We start from the raw sequence: 23090 nt of genomic DNA on the forward strand, positions 1-23090 counted from the left end.
AATCCTCTTTAGGATTGGTTCCAAAGTATGATTCCAAACTGAATCCTATAAAGTTCTTACTGTATCCCTTTGGACAAAAATCCAGCATAATGACATGTCAAAGTCAGCTCAAAAGCAGAGTTTCACTAAATTACATAAGGAGACTCGGAGATCCTTGTCCTGTCCTACAGGAGAGCCTGTGGGGAAATGGAATCCCGTCTTCATTGGCCAGCGAGATGATTTGATGCAACATCCTGTGAAGGATCGCGGCGGCAACGGCAGACGAACCCGATGCCCTACAGTTGGTGCCTTCGCTCGCTCGCGCGCCCGCCCCGCTCCGCCTCGCACTTGACCGAACGCGAGCGCACAGACGCGTCTCCGAACTGTGAGCTCCCGTGAGCTCCTGTCATTCCTCCCTCTCCGCTCCGTCATCTCTCACACGGGATCGCGCTCTCCGTTTTAATTCAAGCTGTTGCCACTGAATAAGACACAGCGCGTGGGAGCGAACCGGTGCGCTTTTGGAAACGGGAGATAGATTTTGCCGTGGATGCGTTTATCCGCTGCTCTTCGCCATTGGATTTGATTCGCACACCACGCTTCTTTCTTCTGTCCAGGATGGGTTTTGTCGTGCTGGTGCTTCTGTGCGCTCTCACCGGGCTGGTGTTCGGGGACAGTAAACCCAAGACATGCTCGGACATCAGGCAGTTCTACAACAGCAAGGGGTTCAATCTGCACGGAGTCCCGCAAACAGAAATATCCGGTAGGTGAACCAGTCCTGCTGTTATTCTAGATTTTGATTTTGAATGACAGTTGTGAATGAAGACATTGAACACAAAGCCAAACTTTAATGCAAGTAGCTACAGTGAGATTTAAACGTATTTTCATTTTATGTTATCAGCAGGCGAGACAAGTTTCATTCATACAAAACACAATGATACAGTAGCTAATTCAAAGTGGAATAGCCTAATACAGATATGAATTCCTACTAGTCAACTGTTGTCATATATATATATATATATATATATATATATATATATATATATATATATATATATATATATATATATATATATATATATATATATATATATATAGTGGGTGAAATGTTAATTTTTTTTCACTGTCCATGACAGACCCCTGTCCTGCACATGTATTTGACATTCCCACAGGTCTTTTGGTTTTATAATAATTTCCATGACCCATGGATTCCATAACAGTTTCCCAGACAGTTTTTTTTCTGCTGTCATTCAGTTTGAGTTTGTGGGATGGTTACAGAGATTTACTGATGATTATGAGCTTTCTGCAGTCACTTCTGGTGTGTGTGTGTGTGTGTCAGGGTGGAGTTTCATCTCATCCAAAGTTGCTCCATGAGGGTAAAGTTTTCACTTTTGATTTTTGAGGCACAAAGTTGATAAGACGTAAAAAGTGCTCGAAGACCTTGATTTCTCTCTGTTTCATTGAATTCTTTTCCATCACCTTAGATACTGAAGGCACTGCAGGCCGAATGTATTTTTACCCATCATCCTCTTGCACATGACGCACGAGCTGATCCCCGGCCGGTATTCCCTAATGATCAGAAAGTGTTCTCCATTTAGAAGATTAATAGAGGTGAAAATCCGACGTTAGCGACTGTACATTAATGTGATGGAGATATTATCCTCATAAACACTTACAGCATGTCCAGATGCGTTCAATCAGAGTGATGCATCGTTACGATGGCTTCAATCAGACATGTTAACATCGCCAGCGAGGGCTGTGTTTAGACAGCACACTCTTACATGTCTAAGCGATGCCGATCAAACCCCTATCCATAACTTCTCAACCGCATGGAGACAATGAGATTTAATTGAAAGTAATTGTCTCGGAGTCATGAGTTTCCCCCCAGGAAATGTTCTGCAATTATACTGCAGCTTTTTCTTTAGCTGTGATGTTTCTCTGGCTCTCCACTCAAGAGCTGACATACTTGTCCTCCCATGCGTAAAACTGCGGGAATCTGATTTTGGTTTTTGTGAATATTAAAGTTGCATGACTGTTGTCAGCTGCCTGGACAGGAAATCTGGACACAAACTCGGATCTTCTTTAGCGGTTTCTGTGATATTAATGGATCCGCCTGTTTTTCCAGCTCTTCTCGCTCTTTTTTCCATCCTTTCCTCTCCCGCTGCTATAGTCGGTGATCGGCATTAACCTTAGATGGATGAATTTGGGCTGTGTCTTTAATTTTTGATAAAGTCTTAAAAGCTTCATTTGAATTTCTAAGGCTGGATTTGAACATTCAGCTGGATTGTATATCATTTTTCGCTCTGACTCATTTGAGATGAACCTGACACCAACCCTGTGAGAGCAACGTTTGGCCCTTGGTCATGTTTGTGAGTGTGTGTGTTTATGTGTGTTTTATCTAGTAGAACACCACAAAGCTCAAATAAAAGCAGCTGTCTTCTATCAGTCCTCATGCGTTCTGTTTTACTCAGAAGTGAGTAATGATATTCCCCTGGTGATCCGGAGAGGGGATCCCACCTCGGCGAACTGTGGCACACCCTGCTAATGGCCCAAACAAGCCGGGCGACCCACACCAGAGCCTGAGGTTACGACAATGCACTGCGATAATCTCTACCTGACCTCATTTTAAGAGTGATTCAGTGACAGATCAGGTCAAGATGGCTCCTGTCAGTTCTTGTTAGGCTCATATCAGGAATCATTTTAGAAAACCAAGCCAACTTCGACTCACCTTTGTCCCAGTGCACTTCTTATTTTCCTTTTTTCTTGCTCTCTCCTTGTATAGTAGATGGAGTTACACCCAATGTAAAGGCTATCATCTTGTGAAATCTTTCAACAGTTAGGGAGCATATAATTATCTAATATGCTCCAATCATAGATCACATTACTGGAATTGTACCTGCAAACACACCTTATCAGATTAGCGGTCTTGGACAATTTGGGGATCCTAAAATATATGGATGTTGACAAATTGTTTGAAGGCGTGGCATTGTAGTCAGTGCAAGGCTTTGTCCAAAATCGCCCCCTATACCCTTAAATAAGGCAGTATTTGAGGGGACAGCCATTTGTAGTGGTGTCCGAAACCATAGTGGATGTTATCGAGTGCACTCATCCAATCCCACAATGCACCACAATAGCGAGTGTATGCTCAACAGCTAGAGAATAGAACTTGTGCACAGAATGAATTCCCACGTCTGACCCGCAGTTGAATCATCCATCCATTTTTCAAACCGCTGGTCTAATGTGGCTAATATCATACAGGTATACATTTCTTTTTAATTGATTATTAAATTGTTCAATAAAGGTTTATGCATAGTTTCCATGAATCTTTTCCTCTTACTACAGGAGCTGGCCATTTGAAAAGTTTCAACTGATTATTAAACAGCAAGCACAAACTATGCAAAAGCGGATGCTCTTCCTTGGCACTCAGTGTCCGAAATCACTCACTCGTTTTCATTCCCTCCCTCAAGTGAACTATATTAGTTTACTAATGTAGGGAATAGTGAACGAGGGGGCAATTTCGGACACAGCCCAAGTGTTGACATATTGATCCATAGTGCTCATGTGGGCTACTAAGGTTTGAGCCCAGCCTGCATACAATGTGGGAAAAGTTGATCATTAATCAAAATCTATCATTTATAAATCAAATATAATAAATTATTTATACTAATCATGACTAATCATGAAATATAAACTATATCATGTATATTTTCTCTGTTGCTTAAAATGATATATAATTTAGAATTGATCATTTTTTATGTTGTATGAAAGTTATCTATTTATGTATTTAGTTGCCAACTGACCGAGTTCCAACTCTGAACATGTTTAATTTAATTTCAAGTTTTAATATTGTATGAAAACAAATATTATTAATTTACTTGCACAGGATGTCACCTGTAGCCTCTCAAGCCACATTCACGGTAATTATGACGTGTAGCGCCCCCTAGCTGTGACTCTAGAGTCTGCAGTGGTCATGAAGCAGCTGTCATTAGTCATGTTTAAGTCATGGACACAGGCGAGCATGAAAGCACTAATGAGGTCCCTGAGCCGTGCCGGCCCACTGGATGATGGCCGCTAGTGCATCTGCTGGAGGCAAATGATGGTTGCTCGAAAGCGAAATGGCCCATGATAACATCATAGACTGCAGAACTTCTTTGTGCATGAATATTTCAGTTTAAGTTGCATGAGCACATTTGCTCGAGGGCATATTACAGAGTTCCCCCTTTTTATTCATGCTGTGTGATTGTGTGTATGTGTGTGTGCGTACAGAATGCATTGTATTTTGTATTGATTTGTTGTAAGTGTGTATTGATTTGCATGCATTGATTTTAGGGGTCACACAGCAGGCTTTCACAACGAATCTGTGCATTTATCCTCCAATCCATGGAAAGATGAATTGAGAAAGGGGTATTCCTAGACTCACATACACACATACACAGAGTGAAGTGTTTATAGTGCTGATGCAGTAGATGTCGAAGGCATTAAGCTGTAATCTGCCCTCTGGAGCCTGATACTCACCACATAGTGTTTGATGTCATGCAGAGCCGAGAAACCACTCGACACACTGCAGCAGTGAAGGGGGAAGAAAAAACTGATATTGAGACTCTTATTCCAATCTGACGCTTCTTTCTGTCCCTTAAAACAGGAAAAACAGATTGCTGGACTTTAGAAGTACTAGTATTTTATTAAATTGTCCCTTGATGTGTTGTTCCCTTCCAGATGCTTTGCTAACATGGTTCTTATGGCTAGCAGGCATATGTTGTGTTTTGGATGCTTGTGTGCTGGATAGTTCACCCCAAAAATTGAAAATTTCTCAAGGTTGTTGCTAACCTGCATGACTTACCTTTAGTCACTCTTTTCCATGGGGCCTACAGCTTTCAAGCTTCAAAAAAAAAAAGGGTAAAAAGGGTCCATACGATTCATATGCATTATATTTCAAGTCCTCTAAAGCAATGCAATAGCTTTGTGTGTAAAACAGACTGAAATGTTAGTCGTTATTCAGTGATAATTTCCCCCTCTATTGAGCTGTTAACCACTGCAACTGATTCAGCGAGTCGATGAGTTGAATTTGATTTGTGAATGAATCAGTCCGACTGGTTTTGTGAACTGAATCATTGAAAATATCCTACTGAAAAGAGTGATTCGGTTTTCATATGAGCAGATGTTTTTAATTGAAGAATGTCTCAGGTTTGGAACGATGAGGTGGGACAAGGGTGGGTGAAAAAAACTTTTAGGATAAACTATATTTTTTAACTATAGCTTTGGACCATCCGTCTCTAACCAGGCTGGACAAGTGTGAATTAGCATGGTCCACTTGTCTTTTCAGCAGAGCTGATCACTAATCAGGGATTTGTCTTGAGTGTAATCGTCCCGTTTTAGGCAGACCTTGGTTTTTTTGGTAATTGGTAAAACATAAGACTTTGTGTCTATACAAGACCTTGGCCTCTGTCCCAGGATGCAATCCACAGCTGAATATGATACTTCTGAAATCAGATAACGCCAGGACAGTACCCTGATGTAAATCTGCAGTCCACAGCGAGGCTTATTGAATTATCTAGCCACTAAATATGACAAACTGACTCAGATTGTAATACATGCAGTGTAATGTAGTTCCCAGCCTTCCTGTGAGTGAAGGACTCACAGCCTCCCAGAGGAGAGAGAGAGAGAGAGAGAGAAGTGACAGACCAAGGTGACATTTAGATGAAGACATTTTTGATGGATTTGCTACTGTGTGACATCCTTTGAAAAAAGAGAGAGAGAGAGAGAGAGAGAGAGAGAGAGAGAGACATAGAGAGAGAGACAAAGGGTCACATTTCCCCCATAGCTGCCATCTGTGTACTGTACATAAAAGCCTGAATGACATGGCATATACTGGTATACAGGGTCTAAAATTTGATTTTTGCCACAACTTATGCATTCAGAGACGGTTGTAATGAGCGGTGTATTTTTTTTTTTTTTTTTTTTGCTGTTGCCTTTCTATCATCTCGAACCAGTCTGGCCATTGTCCTCTGACCTCTTGCATCAACAAGACATTTTCAGCCACAGAACTGCCACTCAATGGATATTTTCTCTTTTCTGACCTGTATCTGTAAACCATAGAGATGGTTGTGCATAAAAATCCCATAGATCAGCAGTTTTTGAAATATGATATATTATATATAGCCTACAGTGGTGCTTGAAAGTTTGTGAACCCCTTGCAGAATCTGTGAAAATGTGAATAATTTTAACAAAATGACAGGGATCATACAAAATGCATGGTATTTTTTTTAATTCATTACTGTCCTGAATAAGACATTTTACATAAAAGATGTTTACACATAGTCCACAAGTCCACATGTACCTTATTTTGTTAAAATTATTCACATTTTTACAGATAATGCAAGGGGTTTACAAACTGTCAAGCAGCTCTGTAGATATAGAAATCTACAAATCTTTTCTTAAAATAACATACTTTAGTCCATTTATTTGACTTTAACCTGTTTTTTTTGTTTTGCTTTGTTTTTTTTTGACACCTGTGCTGTGTAGCACTTGAATGTTTGGACAGTTCATTTCATCCCAATGAAACTCAATTAACCCTGACTCTGAGCGAGAGTCACACAGTGTTCTCTGGAAAGCAGTTTAATCTTTATAATCCTAAACACATTTCCAGCTAGCCTCGATGATTCATTGTAAATACTTTGCAAAGTACTAAAACTTTATGCTGCGTCAAATGAAAGTAAACACATATTGATGGGTTCCGACAAGAGGTGCGTCCCAATTTGTGTACTTATGCACTATTCTATAAAGTTTTGTAGTATAGTGCGAGTAGTCTGTTCACATTAAAAAAAGAAAAAGTGCACTTTAAATACAAGGATGACACTTCATGCACTTAACTGTCACAGATTTAATTACGTAGGTAAAGGGGGAGGGGCTATCAGACTCCAATGTTGAATGACAATATAACCATATGAAATTAATACACTACACGGCTGAGTGTATAAGTACATAGTGTATAAGACACAACTAACTAAGCAAGGCCGTAACCATGACTTAAACGTTAGGGGGGAACCAATTTTTTAAAGCCTATAGAAACAGAACAGCAAAGGAAATGCTAGTTCTGAAATAATCATTTTGAACTATGTGCAAATAATATTTGCATAAATTCGCATTCAAATATGCACATATGTACTTTAGGGATGGTTCGATACCACAATTTTGGCTTCGGTACGGTACCACAATCTAATACCGAAGTACCGATATTAAATCGATACCATACAGGGTCTGAATTTTGGCGCATAATTTTACTCTCGCACATTTGGGGTTTATGAAGCGGGAAATTACCGCAAATGTTTATGATTAAATGAATCAACAAAGATTATCACATCAAATCAGGCATTTGGTCTCCCTTCTCGTTCTCAAAATGTGCAAATTGCTTCTGGCTTCAAAAGACATCGCACCTGCAGTATATAAGGAATCTGCACGCTCAGATTCAACACTTTTGCTGTCGTTTCGGGAGAGCTGATGGAAATCACTTGCCCACGTCTTTTTAGACCTTGCCAATTTGAACATGCAAGCGATTTTATAGCATTTCGTAATACATGGCATGGGAGCTCTTTAAAGGGCCTGTTTTAGCAGCCGTCAGTCCTCACCACAGTTTTGAAAAATGCTATAAAAGTGGGCGGGGTTAAAGAGAGGTTACACTCACATTGTGGATTAATCGCGTTTGTGTGAAGACTTGTGTATGCGACGCAGAAACTCTTACAGAGCAAAAACAAATACTCGTTTTTGATCCATTAATGCATCTCTCACTTGGAGCGCCTGTCAATCAACGCGTGCTGCTGTGTTAAGCGAGGCATCTTCTCATAGGATAAGGACACGCAGACTCGTGAATAATTAAGCAAGACGTCTTCTCATAGGATAAGGACACGCAGTCTCATGAATAATTAAGTGAGGCCTCTTCTCATAGGACAAGGACACGCAGACTCATGAATAATTATGAGACATCGATGAGTCATCGCTGTACTATAGTACGACAAAGCGTCACATTCTATGACGTTGATACAAAGATGAATTTAAACCCGGAAGTTGAATATAGCGCAATTTTTTTTAAAATTAACTAGTTTTCTCCTACAATCAAAATGAATGGATGGTAACTTCTATGATGCTCAACACTCATAACTCTGTTAAAAAAAGAGTTTTCATTGCGCTCATACCAACAACAAACACACAAGCCTAAAGAGCTTGCGCATTCCAAATTAAGTTGTTTTTCCTTAGTCAAATACACAAAAAATTATGTAAAAAATGTCCATCTTTAGTGAATAGTCACATAAACACAGTTGGTTATGTCTTTCGCGAATGTAAATAGTGCAATAGTATGCGTGCAAATATTATGAAATCTAAACGTCACTGGTTGAAAGCAAACGCTGGAGATTTTCGTTATATTTAAAAGCTACGATGTATGTGCATTGATCAGTGTTAAAAGAAAATAAATGTCTAAATTCGATCGTTTGATTTATGCACTCACCTGTCGATCTCTTGTACAAGACAGGAATGGCAAGTGACAGATGCTTGGCCAGGTTTGATGGTTCTTCAGCCGTTTTATAAGCTAAGTAATTCCAAATTCCACGTCTACTCTTGTCTTTGTTAATTAGTTTTGCGCGTGTGGAGTGAGATTCAACTGCTGTATTAATTTTGTTCTATGTTGCCACATTTGCCGGTTTCATGTCAGTTTGGGTAGCACACTGACACCTAGCGGTGAACTTCGGAACAGCGGCATATACCGAAATGAGCAAAATCATGATATTGTGCCGTTTGAAATAAAATATATACCGGTATTTTCCCAGTACCGGTAGACTGCGCATCCCTAATGTACTTTTACTTGTATGCCTAATATGTGGAAAACATCAAACATTTCTTGTCTCTTCACACTCAGTTAGGAATTCCACAAAATGCACATTTTCAATTCAAAATGGCCATATTTGAGAAAAAAAGTTGATTAGTTTGCATCACTCGATAATATTACTGTCAATCGTTTGAAAACAGTTGACATGTATTAAATGTTTCGCTTCTTACCTCACTCTCTTTCAACGTTTAACTGATGCTTCACACTGGAATTCACACTCCGCTTCTGTGACCGTAAACCCCGCCTACTTTGATTTGACTGGCCATCTCAATCATTTTGACATTGACAAACACTGTTAGACCGCTGAGGCTGACCAGACTAAAAATGTAACTTTGAAACCTTTTTGTCATCCTAACAACATACAGAGCGCCACATAATTTCAAATATTGGGGGGACAATTTGGCCATTTCTAATTATTGTAGGCGACTTGTCCCCCTCATTGTCTATGGAGGTTACGGCCCTGCAACTAAGGGGTTTGGCTGTTCAGCATGGCTTAGTTAGCCCCTGCTGGTAGATGCTGTAACTACACCAACACTTTGCTCGAAAGGCGATACTTCCATTTCTATAGCCGCCATATTGATCTTCGCAGATTCGCCCATTCATTTTTCAGTGGTTCATTACCTTCTTATGGAAGCCTGTTTACACCTCAAAGAAAAAGGCATCAAAACAAATTTTATGTATGAATGTTTGTATTTATTTATTCAGTGAGATGAAACAGGGTTGCATATGCTTCGCTTTATATTGTACATGGAGTAAGTTAGCAAGACGGCTAATGTTACAGCAGTTACGTTATGAAACTGTGATTTGAATGACAGTTGGCTGAGAACCTAAATTCAATCTATAACTCCTGATTGCTGTACATTTTTGATTTATGACTCAGAATAACAACCAACACATGGGTTTCCTGTACTGACTTTCTGACAGAACAGTAAGTGTACCAGAGCTTGTGAATTCTTGGAAATGGTCAAGTCTTGTTTTAATTTTAGTCTCTTGCCTGACACTCCTAACAGCAGCCTGACTTTAACCCCTGGAGACTAAGCGCAAAGCTTCTCCAGATGAGAGCAGGGGGACGACTTGAAAGAGTCATTACATGCACTACAATCACAAGGAAGTGCAGAGAGAGCATTCTGGGGGATTTGGAAGAGCAGCGTAGTCTCAAATGTGAAACTCAATGGGGCTTCCTGTTAAAGCTGGGCCGAACTCCGCTTTGGATATTCACAGCAGCGAGCTTGCAGAGGGGAGAACGTGTTTGGTTTGGCTGGACTCGCAGCAGCTGTAGGGAGGTGTGGGAAAAGGAGAGAGATTTCACCCCATTCATTATGGGAGCATCTGACGTAATAATGATCACTAATGGCGCTTATGAGAAACATTCAGCTTGTACAGCGACCTCATAAAAATCACACAAGCACCAGTGCTGTGGAAAACCTGCAGGTGGAACCTGGGAAGACTTCACAGAAAAATGAAAATTCTGTCATCATTTATTCACCCTCACATCGTTTCAAACCTGTATGACTTTCTTTCTTCTGTGGAACAAAAAATATGTTTTGGAGAATGTTTTAGCTGTTGTTGGCCTTAAAATAAAAGTTAGTGGGGTTCAAACAGCATTGGACCCTACTGACCTTTACTGTATGGGGGACATTTTTCAAAATATCTTCTCATGTGTCCAACAGAATAAAGAATGCCATACAGATTTTAAATGAGTAAATGATAAATGATTGTTCATTTCGCAACAAAAAAATGTTTAGTTTAAAGGCTTATAGCACTGCTGAGGAAGAACTAGTCACATCAGGTTTGTGGTTTCTAATTGTAGAGATATTAGTCATAGCTTTGTTGAGGCATTTAAGCAAGCTAGATGTTTATATTTTGTGTAGTTACAGTATTACAGCATTATTTTTTCTCAACCTCTTCTGTTTAACCCTTAAAGGGATACTTCACTGCTGGAAAGATGAATGTGTATTTAAATTGGGTCATTTAGGCAGTAGAAATGTGAAATTTGGTGCCTTCTAGACTGAGAAAAGACAGACAATATATTTTTGGCTCATGTGGATGAAAGACAACAACTCGCAGAATGCACTTTCTTTGCTGCCCTACGATAGCCTGGTCCTACCAGACCAGGTATCTGGCCACTCTCCATTGACAAGCGTTTGCTTCCTTGAAGGCAGGTTCTCTGTTGAAGTTTAAAACTATTGGTTCTGCCCAGAGCCACTCTGGAACTGCCATAACCAATCGCTAAAGTTTGGTCGTGACGTATGTCATCCGCCGTTCGCCTTTATTTCTCACATGGAAGTCCGTCAAAATAAATGTGTAGCCACCTCAGTGTGATTCGGATTGTGATTTATTCACGGTGGAGGGGAGAGTTTTGTGATTGCGAACGGCTGCTCACGTGGTCTATAACATGATTGTATACTGTAAATAAAATATCATATGCTTGGTATGATAAGAATAAATGCTGTCGTAAATAACGGCCCAATTCAAATGTTTACCTGCTTTTCTTCTTTTTATTTTTTGAGCGGTGATGAAATAAATTGCTCTTGAAAATACTTGCCAGCATTTAAAGAAATCTAGAAAGTCTAGAAATGCATCCAAATTAGAGCGAAGCGCAGTCGTACGGTGCTCTGCAGTGGTCAAAAAGGATATAAACAGTGAATTTTGAAGTGATATTCTTGACAACTCAGAGATGTGGATTCAGACAGCAATTACATTACATTTACATTTAAATTTATGCATTTAGCAGACGCTTTTATCCAAAGCGACTTACAACTTGGGGGAACAATAGGCGATTGGTCGTGAAGAGTTGAGTGAGCGCAACAAGTGCCTGAAATACTTGGTCCGTGTACATTTCTCAGTGTAGCACAGGTTAGAGTAGGGAGGGAAAGAGGAGGAAAAGAGGAAAGGTTTTTTTTTTTTTTTTTTTTTTTTTTTTAGGAGGTTAAGTGCTCACGGAAGAGATGAGTTTTTAGTTGACTTTTGAATGTTGTCAATGAATCCGCATTTCGGATGGCGGTGGGCAGATCGTTCCACCAGCTGGGAACGTTGAATGAAATGACCACATGACCTTGGTGTTTGTCAAAAACAGTAGCTAATTCGGCCAGGGATCTTTACGCGGGTGGTGGGAGACAGACGACAATCAAATCACTGACCTGCCCCTGTAAATGATGGCAATACCTTCCGACCGCACGCAAACCAATTACCGGGGCTTCTGCCAACTCCTTCACCACTAACGGAGCAAGCTGGAAAATCAAACTTTTCCCGGGACACAACATCATGGCCACCAAAAAAACTCCGCAAAGATTGTTCTTGCTTCGGCTTTAACTTCTGGATATTCAGCAGCAGTGCCACAACGGAATGAATGGCTTCGCTCGTATCTTTTCTCCGCCGCCATTACTGAACTACAACTCAAACTAGCGCACAACGTCACCGTTCTCAGTCACACCCTCTGTTCACTGATTGGACCGGTAAAAATTTGTTTGGAGAAAACCTAAGAAAATACCGCAGTTCCAGACGGAGTACTGAAGGAAAATACGTAGGAGGGCGGAGCCAGGCTAGCCCTACGAGGCCACTCCTACCGGTTACATCACTTGCCCACCGCAGCACCGCCCCCACCGTCGTTTTCATTTTTATAGTAATAAAATAATTTAGTTCATGAAGAATTATAGGCTAATGAACCCACAATTCAAGCAACCCGCCTCCGAATTGGCGCTAATTGTAAACCGAAACTAAAATGAGCACTGGCACGTTTTCATTTCAAACCTATGGAAGCTTACCTTTGATAGGAATTCATTGAAAACACTCGCTTTGATCCGCACCGCTCCATTATGAATGCCAGAGCAGCCGTGCGCATTTTATATTCTGTGAGTGAGATCCCACCCCTATGGGTGGGTTGAAAACATGCAGAACTAGCTCCTACTACTGGCTGTAGTCTCTAGCCTCTGGCCAAAAAAGCCTCTGATGATGCTAAATGACGATTTTTGCATCATCTGAGGTTTTTTCCAGACAAAAATACAGAAATCTCTTGTCTCAGGGGGATATAAGGGAGGGAAGCACGTCCATTCGAATATACTACTGGGTTTCTATACAAAGCTTAATGCTAATCGGTGAAGTACCTCTTTAAAAGGTTCGCCAATCATTACATATTTTGTCTATATCTATATCTAACACAGATGGATCACTACTTGTTGCGATATTATAAAACTCCTGATATTAGAGTAATAATTACAGAAGACTAAAATAAAGCATATTTTGTTACTGTAACGGTTGGTGAACCAGGAACAGGCTGAAGCTCAAAATACAATTAAAACTTAAAAAATGACGCTCAGGAACAAACAGAAAGGCAGGGAAACACACTCCAGCATAACAGTGACTAGACAAAGACTGGGTGAACAAGAGGAACTTAAATAGTAAACAGAAACGAGATAATTAACTGGACACGGCTGAACTAAACTGACTAACAAAGGTAACCAAGGAAACAGACAAGTGGCGGGAAACTGTGACAAAGGAACACATAACAGAATCAAAACACAACTGAAAGATCAAACAAACAGACAGACATGTGACAGTTACCATTTGGAGCTTGAAAGGGTTCAGTTTGAACGGATGTTTTATACCGTCATCAATGTCCTCGTCAGAGCTCATTTCCTGGTACATTCAGCATCTCGCCATCTCAAACATATTCTCAAAACTATAATTTTCAACATCTTCAAAATCAATATTTTGGATCGCTGACAGCTTCTTCACCAGATCCACCATCAAGAGACACTAATATTTGATTGAGTTCAGTATTTTCTCTGCAGTAAATCACTGAGCCCTTTCAAGTTTTGCTGATGATACTTCCTATTCTTTTGTTTTCTTCCTGTGGTGACCATAGATATACATAATAAAGGCTAGATGTCTCGTCCGCGCTGCTGGCCAATGGAGGTCGACGTCCGCACCTGGCAGCCATCTTTTCACCGGCAGCTCGCTCACTCGTAACATTGTTTTCATGGTGCTTGCACTTTTTAAATAACCATAACTTGCTCAATTTTCTACCGATTTTCAAACTGTTTGGTTTGAAATGTCAGAGATGTAGTTATGACACTGCATACTTATGAAAAATGATTCATAATTTGTTCAAGTATCCATAATTATAGCCACATTTAATAACGTTTGTAAGAAACCAAACCATTTGTAAATCTGTCAAGATTTCAGTGAGATAAGAGTATTTGTATTCATGCAGATCACTCTCCTTACATCAGGTACCACAGAGCCCTGCCTGTGACAAGATGGCCGCCGGTGATGACATTAGAGACTCCGCCGTAAGACATCTAGCCTTTATTATGTATATCTATGGTGGTAACTATGAGTGAAATGTCACTCCATCAATGTGTTTCAGACTTTGCCACCTTGTCGAATAAAGGTGAATTGCACGTATTCAGTCATCAAAGATTCAATTATTGTTGTGCAGGAAAAATATACTTACACTGTTACACACCTCGGGTCGTTAGCGACCCTTTACAATTTTACAAGAAATGAATGGGAAAACAGCTTTTATCATTTTATTCTTTTTTTCTTGTTATATTGTTTATAATGAATTGATTGAAATACTAAGAAGGACTGATGTCTAACTTTAAAAAATGAATGAGGAGGAGGGTAGTGAATGATGTCCCGGGTCACTAAAGACACGAGGTATGCTTTTAAGGGTTAATCGTTTTCTGTAGACAGCCATGCCTTATTTTGAATGTTTTTTCTATCTGCCTTTCATTATGTAGTGCAACAAATACAAACGGTGTATTGATTTTTTTATAGTATACTGGACACATAAAAACAAAATAAACTGTGGTTTGTTGCTTTACAGATTATTCAAATGATCTCTTCCTACATAAGTGGGCAGTTCTTGAACAAAAAAAGCTGCAAAGTGGACCAGACTTTGTCTCAAAAGTCTTGTTACACAACATTGTGTGGGTTGGTTTCCGTTATCAGTCTGCGGAAGGAACCAGTGAGAAATAGAGAGATTGTGAGTATCTGTTGAATCCAGCTATGACAAATTGGTTACTTAACCCAGAAAACAAAATGTTATGCAGTTCATAATTTCGTAATGCTATAGTTGTGTAGTTTCCTTCTCCTTTGGCTCAAATATTAATTTATTATGCCTCTAATGAGAATTTCCATTGTGCTTCAGAAGATGAAGTGTCTTTGAACAAACAGTGCGCTAATTGCAGGCTCTGTTCTCCCTGAGGCAAACGGGGGTTAAGTGCCATGTTGACGGCTGCAGTGGAGATGGAGAGGGATTTTCATAACTCTAGTTCATGGGTCAGAGTTACTTGGGAATGAACCATAGGCCTCGTTAACCGAATATTTTCCGTCACTGACAGCATTATTTTTTTAGCAGAGGCGGAAAATTCTGAAGGATGTCCAGTCATTTATCTATCTATCTATCTATCTATCTATCTATCTATCTATCTATCTATCTATCTATCTATCTATCTATCTATCTATCTATCTATCTATCTATCTATCTATCTATCTATCTATCTATCTATCTATCTATCTATCTATCTATCTATCTATCTATCTATCTATCTATCTATCTATCTATCTATCTATCTATCTATCTATCTATCTATCTATCTATCTATCTATCTATCTATCTATCTATCTATCTATCTATCTATCATCTATCTATCTATCTATCTATCTATCTATCTATCTATCTATCTATCTATCTATCTATCTATCTATCTATCTATCTATCTATCTATCTCTCTGTCTGTCTGTCTGTCTGTCTGTCTGTCTGTCTGTCTGTCTGTCTGTCTGTCTGTCTGTCTGTCTGTCTGTCTGTCTGTCTGCCTGCCTGCCTGCCTGCCTGCCTGCCTGCCTGCCTGCCTGTCTGCCTGCCTGCCTGCCTGCCTGCCTGCCTGTCTGTCAATAATTTTTATAAATAGATATAATTTCTCCCCTTTTTTAACAAACATTTCTTCCTCTTTGTGACATTCACCTTTGACCTTTGATGGAGACCTGTAATTTATTGAGGATTTACAGTACTAGAATACTGATATTTGGCAGAAATCTAAAACTATAGTTACCACAGTATTTTTTTTGTAAAGTTACTCCAATAAAGGATGCATTTGTTAACTGATCTGCCAATAAGTCTCAAGTACCAATAAGAGCGGCCACATTCTGCACACATAACACCAGTACAGGTACAGTACCGAAGTAGGACAGACGCCGTCATCATGTTCATTTGTAATTTCTGTACTGAGCTGGGAATTTCATCACAAATGTTCAAATGTCGTCAGTTTCTTTGCATCGTCTTTAACAGACAGCCCCTTGAGACAGGGTAGTGAGATATATTTTGTTCTCTGTGAGTTTGATGAGATTGATGTATTTTTAGATGTGCTAAAAGCTCTCAGCGATCCATTCATCTCTCTTATTCTCTTGAGAAACACAGCTAACATAAAGATAACAGCACAAAAAGAAGCATAAACTGTCATCTAATGCAGCAGTCTGTGTGTAATTAGAGACAAAGCTGGAGTGGAAATTCTCTCTTGTTTTCTCATTTGCTATTTTTATTTCTCTCTTATTCTATTTCTGTTCCTCTCAGCCAAAGTTGTTCATGAATAATACAGATAACCCAGCTTTGTTTTGATGTAGATAGTTCATGCTCATTTGAGTTTCGGTGTATGTGTGTGTGTGTGTGTGTGTGTGTGTGTGTGTGTGTGTCCACAGACCACAGAATGTATTTGAACACTTGAGTCAATAGATAGAAAATAGATACACTGTTAGAAATGTCTATACTGTAGTTAATGTAATAAACCAAACACTTTATGTGGCCTATGTGTCTCTTTCAGTCCCATGTTCAGTGAAATGACCCTGCAGCTGTTGGAGGGTGATGGCCTACTGGCTCTAAACTCTCTCTCTCCATCTCTTTCCATCTCCGAGTGCTGATTTATATTATATGCATGTTTCCAGTATGATGTCAGAATGAAGTGATTTCCAGTGGAGGTAGTGCAGCGTTTCATCAGATTGGACTAGAGGTTTTGTTCTGTGGGCTGGTGTAAATCTGGGGCAGCTTTCCCCACTGAGCCAAATTGTGTGTGTGTTCACTATCTATCAATCTATCAATCTATCTATCAATCTATCAATCTATCTCTATCAATCTATCAATCAATCAATCTATCTATCTATCTATCTATCTATCTATCTATCTATCTATCTATCTATCTATCTATCTATCTATCTATCTATCTATCTATCTATCTATCTATCTATCTATCTATCTATCTATCTATCTATCTATCTATCTATCTATCTATCTATCTATCTATCTATCTATCTATCTATCTATCTATCTATCTATCTATCTATCTATCTATCTATCTATCTATCTATCTATCTATCTATCTATCTATCTATCTATCTATCTATCTATCTATCTATCTATCGGTTTATAAATCCACATAAATGGGTCTAAATATATAATGTGAATGTTGAAATATGGATATTAGTTGACAGTAGCAGTCGTAGCTGATCAGGTTGCTCTCAGAGTTTTATGGCAGATGCTGGTCAGTGTGAACCGAGCTTCCCTTAAATTAGTCCAGCACGTAGAAGGAATCTGTCTCTTTGGCTGTGAAAGGAGGTGTTCTCCTCTGTGACCCAACCACATGGCATCACTCAACAAAATTGAATCACAAATCCACACAGGAGGAAACAGAGGAGGGAGATGGATGGGACGGGAGTGAAAGACAGTAAGAAAGAGAGCAATGCTGACACATCAGTTTTATCAATGGTTCCCCTTAAAGTCATTACAGTACATTACATCTCACCACGACACAAGTCCATCTCTTTGTTGCTTTGTATAGAAATACAGAGCTGATTTGCAGTGTACAAGAAAACCTATCCCTGTTCTTTCAACCTTTTCTCCTTTTCAAACTCCAGCACATTGATTTCTGATTTTTCATCCATTATAAGCAAGAATACACTTTGATAAGATGGAGGATACTATTAAATATCTGAATGGTGCTGCAGACGTCAGTGATTTTATGCTTGAGTGCATGTCTTCAATTTCCAGAGGTCTTAGATGGGTCTAAATGACAATTAAGTTGTCAGCAGTTTAATAGAAGTTGTATAATGGAAGTAGAAATCCTATTTTGAATCACTATATTTTTAACAATTAAATATAAACACCTCTAAATCTATCCGACTAGACCAGCTCGGCCAGGGAAAACCAACTTATTGACCGGATAAGACCTGCAAACCACTTACACTAGAAAAGTCTGCAAAAAAAGGGCACAATAATGTGTTATTGTGTTATGAAGGAATTTTCAGTATTAGGTTTTGTCGGATCATTGTGTTACCCCTGTTGGGGTCGGTCAATTGGCATTTGTTGGGTCTTGTGATGTACTGTAATCTGGTGATTGTCCGCATTGGTGCGGTGTGAATTGGCCTGAATGTTCATTAATCAGACCAAATGTATCCAGAAAGAGCAATAGTAGATGTGGCGAGCTGAAGGCAGAGCTGATTACGCACTGCCCTTCATATGATGACAGGCGAAGGCGTCCTGTGCTGCTCTCTCTTGTGTAAATGAGTCAGTCCAGCTGTTGGGAATCACACTGATTAGCATTGTTACATAAGCAAAGTAATTTCTGACTGTTGTTGATTTTGTCTGACGTCAGGCATGACCTATTTTGTTTATATGTTGGCTGGATAGCAGGGTGTTGTATTTGTAGATGAGAAAAGGAGGGAAAAAACGAGATGGAGTGAAATGAGGAACAGAAGAGTGATATCATATACTTGCTCTTTCCAGCTCTGATATTGACCTGACTGCACACCGTATGGTTTTGTCCACAAAAGAAATGCCCAAAATGATCACTCTTTGATTGCTTAGTGTGACTTGCTCACAGACGGCCAGTGAATCGCCATTGTTAAAAAATCATGGCATCCGATAAAGTTGCCATCCTGCAGTGTGACTGTTAATATATACACTCACCTAAAGGATTATTAGGAACACCATACTAATATTGTGTTTGATCCCCTTTCGCCTTCAGAACTGCCTTAATTCTACGTGGCATTGATTCAACAAGGTGCTGCAAGCATTCTTTAGAAATGTTGGCCCATATTGATAGGATAGCATCTTGCAGTTGATGGAGATTTGTGGGATGCACATCCAGGAAGCTCCCATTCCACCACATCCCAAAGACGCTCTATTGGGTTGAGATCTGGTGACTGTGGGGGCCATTTTAGTACAGTGAACATTGTCATCATTGTTCAAGAAACCAATTTGAAATGCTTCAAGCTTTGTAACATGGTGCATTATCCTGCTGGAAGTAGCCATCAGAGGATGGGTACATGGTGGTCATAAAGGGATGGACATGGTCAGAAACAATGCTCAGGTAGGCCGTGGCATTTAAACAATGCCCAATTGGCACTAAGGGGCCTAAAGTGTGCCAAGAAAACATCCCCCACACCATTACACCACCACCACCAGCCTGCACAGTGGCATGATGGATCCATGTTCTCATTCTGTTTATGCCAAATTCTGACTCTACCATCTGAATGTCTCAACAGAAATCGAGACTCATCAGACCAGGCAACATTTTTCCAGTCTTCAACTTTCCAATTTTGGTGAGCTCGTGCAAATTGTAGCCTCTTTTTCATATTTGTAGTGGAGATGAGTGGTACCCGGTGGGGTCTTCTGCTGTTGTAGCCCATCCGCTGTTTTTCCCTTTTCACACCATTCTTTGTAAACCCTAGAAATGGTTGTGCGTGAAAATCCCAGTAACTGAGCAGATTGTGAAATACTCAGACCGGCCCGTCTGGCACCAACAACGATGCCACGCTCAAAATTGCTTAAATCACTTTTCTTTCCCATTCTGACACTCAGTTTGGAGTTCAGGAGATTGTCTTGACCAGGACCACACCCCTAAATGCATTGAACCAACTGCCATGTGATTGGTTGATTAGATAATTGCATTAATGAAAATTGAACAGGTGTTCCTAATAATCCTTTAGGTGAGTGTATGTATATATATATAAATAATCTCTCTAAGGGGTGTCCAATCCTGCTCCTGGAGGGCCACTGTCCTGCAGGGTTTAGCTCCAACCCCAATTAAACACACCCGAACCAGCTAATCAAGGTCTTATTAGGCATACTAGAAACTTCCAGACAGTTTTGTTGAAGCAAGTTGGAGCTAAAATCTGCAGGACAGTGGCCCTCCAGGACCGACTTTGGACACCCCTGATATATCCACATACATGTTGAATGTATATATACAGGTAAAGGGTGTTTTTTTTTCCTATTTACAATTTATAGTTGTCCCTGCATGTTAAGACTGGAGAGGAGAATGTTTAACCTGGAATACATTCACACAAACCGTCTATTCCAGTCTCTGATGTGTTTGGCCAACATTCACACACACTGATCTTTATCTGATTTCTCTCTCAGTTATCGACATTCTGTAAAAATCAAGCTTGTGATTTGTTGCTTTCTGTTGAATAGATGTAGCTCACACACAGCCCAGGTCTGTCAGTGGATGGGAAGTGTGTGTGTATTGATATAAATGCTGAAGGTGGACATGGTCTGGCTTTTCTAGGCTTTAGCTGAAGCAGCAGATGTGACAGTTATTGATCCTCTTCAGGGATCAGCTAATCCGAACCTGGCTCTTTGAAGCTCTCGCTAATGTAACATTTGTGCTGTCATGTATGGTTTCTGGGATTACTTGGGAGCAGGAGCCCATTACATTACTGTGTGTGTGAGTGTGTTAGGGCTAGATTTGTCCAGCATTGTCAGACCTTTTACTATACTGCGTAAGGTCTGGTCCACATAGCATACCAGCAATTGCCGTTTAGACCGGAGGAGACCATCTGATTGACATGTATAGAGAACAACCACTGTTCATTTTGTTTTTATGCACCATTTAGAGGCTGTATTATCTGCAACTGCATTAGATAGTCAACAGACAGTCTGTGGTTGTGCTTTCTAAGGCTGAGATTAGGGCTAGATCATTGTGAGAGGTTGGGGAAAGTGTGTGTGTGTGTGTGTTCTGTACTCCAGGTGTTTTGGGTTGTTTAGTCGAATCTATCATTACTTTCATAAATGATGAGTGTTTTGTGGTTATTGATACACTCCAGAAACATCGGCTCTGTTTGAAAGCTGACTCAATTCCAATAAGCTGTTAGTTGCATTAATTTGTAATTTTCTAATTTCCAGCCAACTGAACAGATCCACTTCATCTGCACTGGAAAAATCATGGCTGTTAGATCAAGTTTTGCATTGTTGAGTCGTCTGAGCACATTTGATAGTTCCATGACCGCTGATTAGATTTAAATACCAGCACTTTGTTCTTGATAAAGCAGCGTGAACCTTATTAAATGAATCATTTTGGGGACCATAAATTAAAATGACATCTTCGCAGACTCTTTTTGGAGATTACGTTGATGTGATATAATTAAATGAAAAGAGCAACTGTTGACTGATTCTAAACATAACAAAGAATCAAGTTTGGGAATCGAGAACTGAAACGATGAATGGTTTTATGATGTTATTTTCCATGAATTGTATTAATTTATTAATGCATTTGTTTACCCATTTATTTACCTGTTCTTTTTTTGTGCAATAACTGTAGAAATTATCTTAATATATTAAAATGTCGAGCCACTCCCGATAACAGAAAATGGGAAAAGAGGCGGGACGTGGCTGGAGCTGAGGTGACGTGATGACTAACAGACAGCAGACAAACAGCAATCCATCAGTCACTCAAGTGGCCACGCCCTTAATTATGCGGAAGGCTTAATATAATGTCACCCCCCTTACAGTTGTTATGAAGGGCAAAATTAGCTGTATAGACCAAAATCACAATTTGTACCAGGCTGTAAACATGTGTTTTTCTGCTGTAAAGTTGGGTATTTTAACATGGGGCTCAATGAGATTCTGCTCCCTTTTGGAACCAGTCGATGAATTGCAGTTTAAGTCACTTCCGTATTGGCTTCAAGAGAAACTGGAGGAGGTTGTTGCTTGGCGATAATACATGTTGCCTAATAGTATTTCGCCACCACAGGTTGCCAGTTGGCGGAAAACACAGCGTATTGCTGCCATGGAAACCATCGAACAAACTTGGTCAGAGATCGCAGATTCTACCCAACCTAAAAAGCCTTGGCATCCATCTAAAAATAAAAAAAGCACATTAAAACGTGGATAAATGAACTCATCAACTTACAGTGTGTGAGTCTCCTCGTCTTCCATTGTCAATTGTGCTCGTTCCAGTTGCATGTCCTCAAACTGGCAACCCGCGTGAGCGTGAGTGTCGAGTCTGAGGAGGAGGGGGCAGGGCAAACAATATTTTGAATTTCACCCATTCCAACCACTAGCTGTCATTCTTACATATAGCACCTTTCAGTAGATATCACAATCTATTTCAGACCAAATAAGAGTAATACGCAATCGGTGTTAACCACTTTCCATATACAGTAAATCTTTTATACATTTTACTGAAATTCTCATGGTTCATAGAAATATCCAACTTATTTCTATGGAATGTTCTGTAAATATTGTCTAAAAAGTGGTGGAGCTTAGCAAAAGGTCCATTGTCATCCTCAGAAATACAACAAATTTGTGAAGTGGAAGCAGACATTCCTTACTAAAATCCTTAAGCTTGATAGTCATCCTTACTTGGAAGCGAATTGTCTGTCAGTTTGGAAGACATTTTTGGAATGATGGTTAAAATGTCTGCATTTACTGCTCACACAGTCCCATGCTTAGGCTTCATTTATAATGTTTGGTCTGTGGATGTTCTTGCATGTTCTTTTCAGAGTGTCCACGATCCAACGGTGTGGTGGTACTGGTTGGTCGATGCCTTGACGGTAGAGATGAATGAGTCGACTCCAAAAGAGTAGATTCCTCGACTGTATAGCCACTGAGTCGAGGTCGACTCCAACATAGGAATCGACTCACTCGCTTTAATCCCTATATAGTGCATGGCAGTCGAGTGCACTATATAAGCAAGGAGTGAACAAAATGACACGAGGAATTCGGATACTGACATATTACACCGTGTCAGAGAGCTGTTGCAGAAACTTTGTCACACATTTATCCTACATGTAGCTTACTTTACAAGTCATAGTCATAGTGACTTTAGTTTATACATACCCTCGTGCCAGCTTTAGTTTAATTGATGTAATATTAATGCAATAAATATTCGGTTTTCCATGGTTAACCCTGTGTATATAATCATTCATTCAATTAAATTCATGTAACATTTATTTGTAT

The 23090-nt window shown here is 39.8% G+C and overlaps 1 protein-coding gene across 1 annotated transcript in view; it reads left to right on the forward strand.

The window, feature by feature from the left end:
- The first annotated feature begins 202 nt into the window (after window positions 1–202).
- gpc1b (glypican 1b) overlaps window positions 203–23090 on the forward strand; it is a 112228-nt gene continuing 89340 nt past the window's right edge. Inside the window, exon 1 of the mRNA XM_079820355.1 lies at window positions 203–854. Coding sequence (XP_079676481.1) covers window positions 827–854 — 28 coding nt within the window. The 5' untranslated portion in view covers window positions 203–826. The remainder of the gene's footprint in view (window positions 855–23090) is intronic.

The sequence above is a fragment of the Gobio gobio genome, assembly GCF_949357685.1.
Source record: "Gobio gobio genome assembly, chromosome: 6".
Taxonomy (NCBI): Eukaryota; Metazoa; Chordata; class Actinopteri; order Cypriniformes; family Gobionidae; genus Gobio; species Gobio gobio.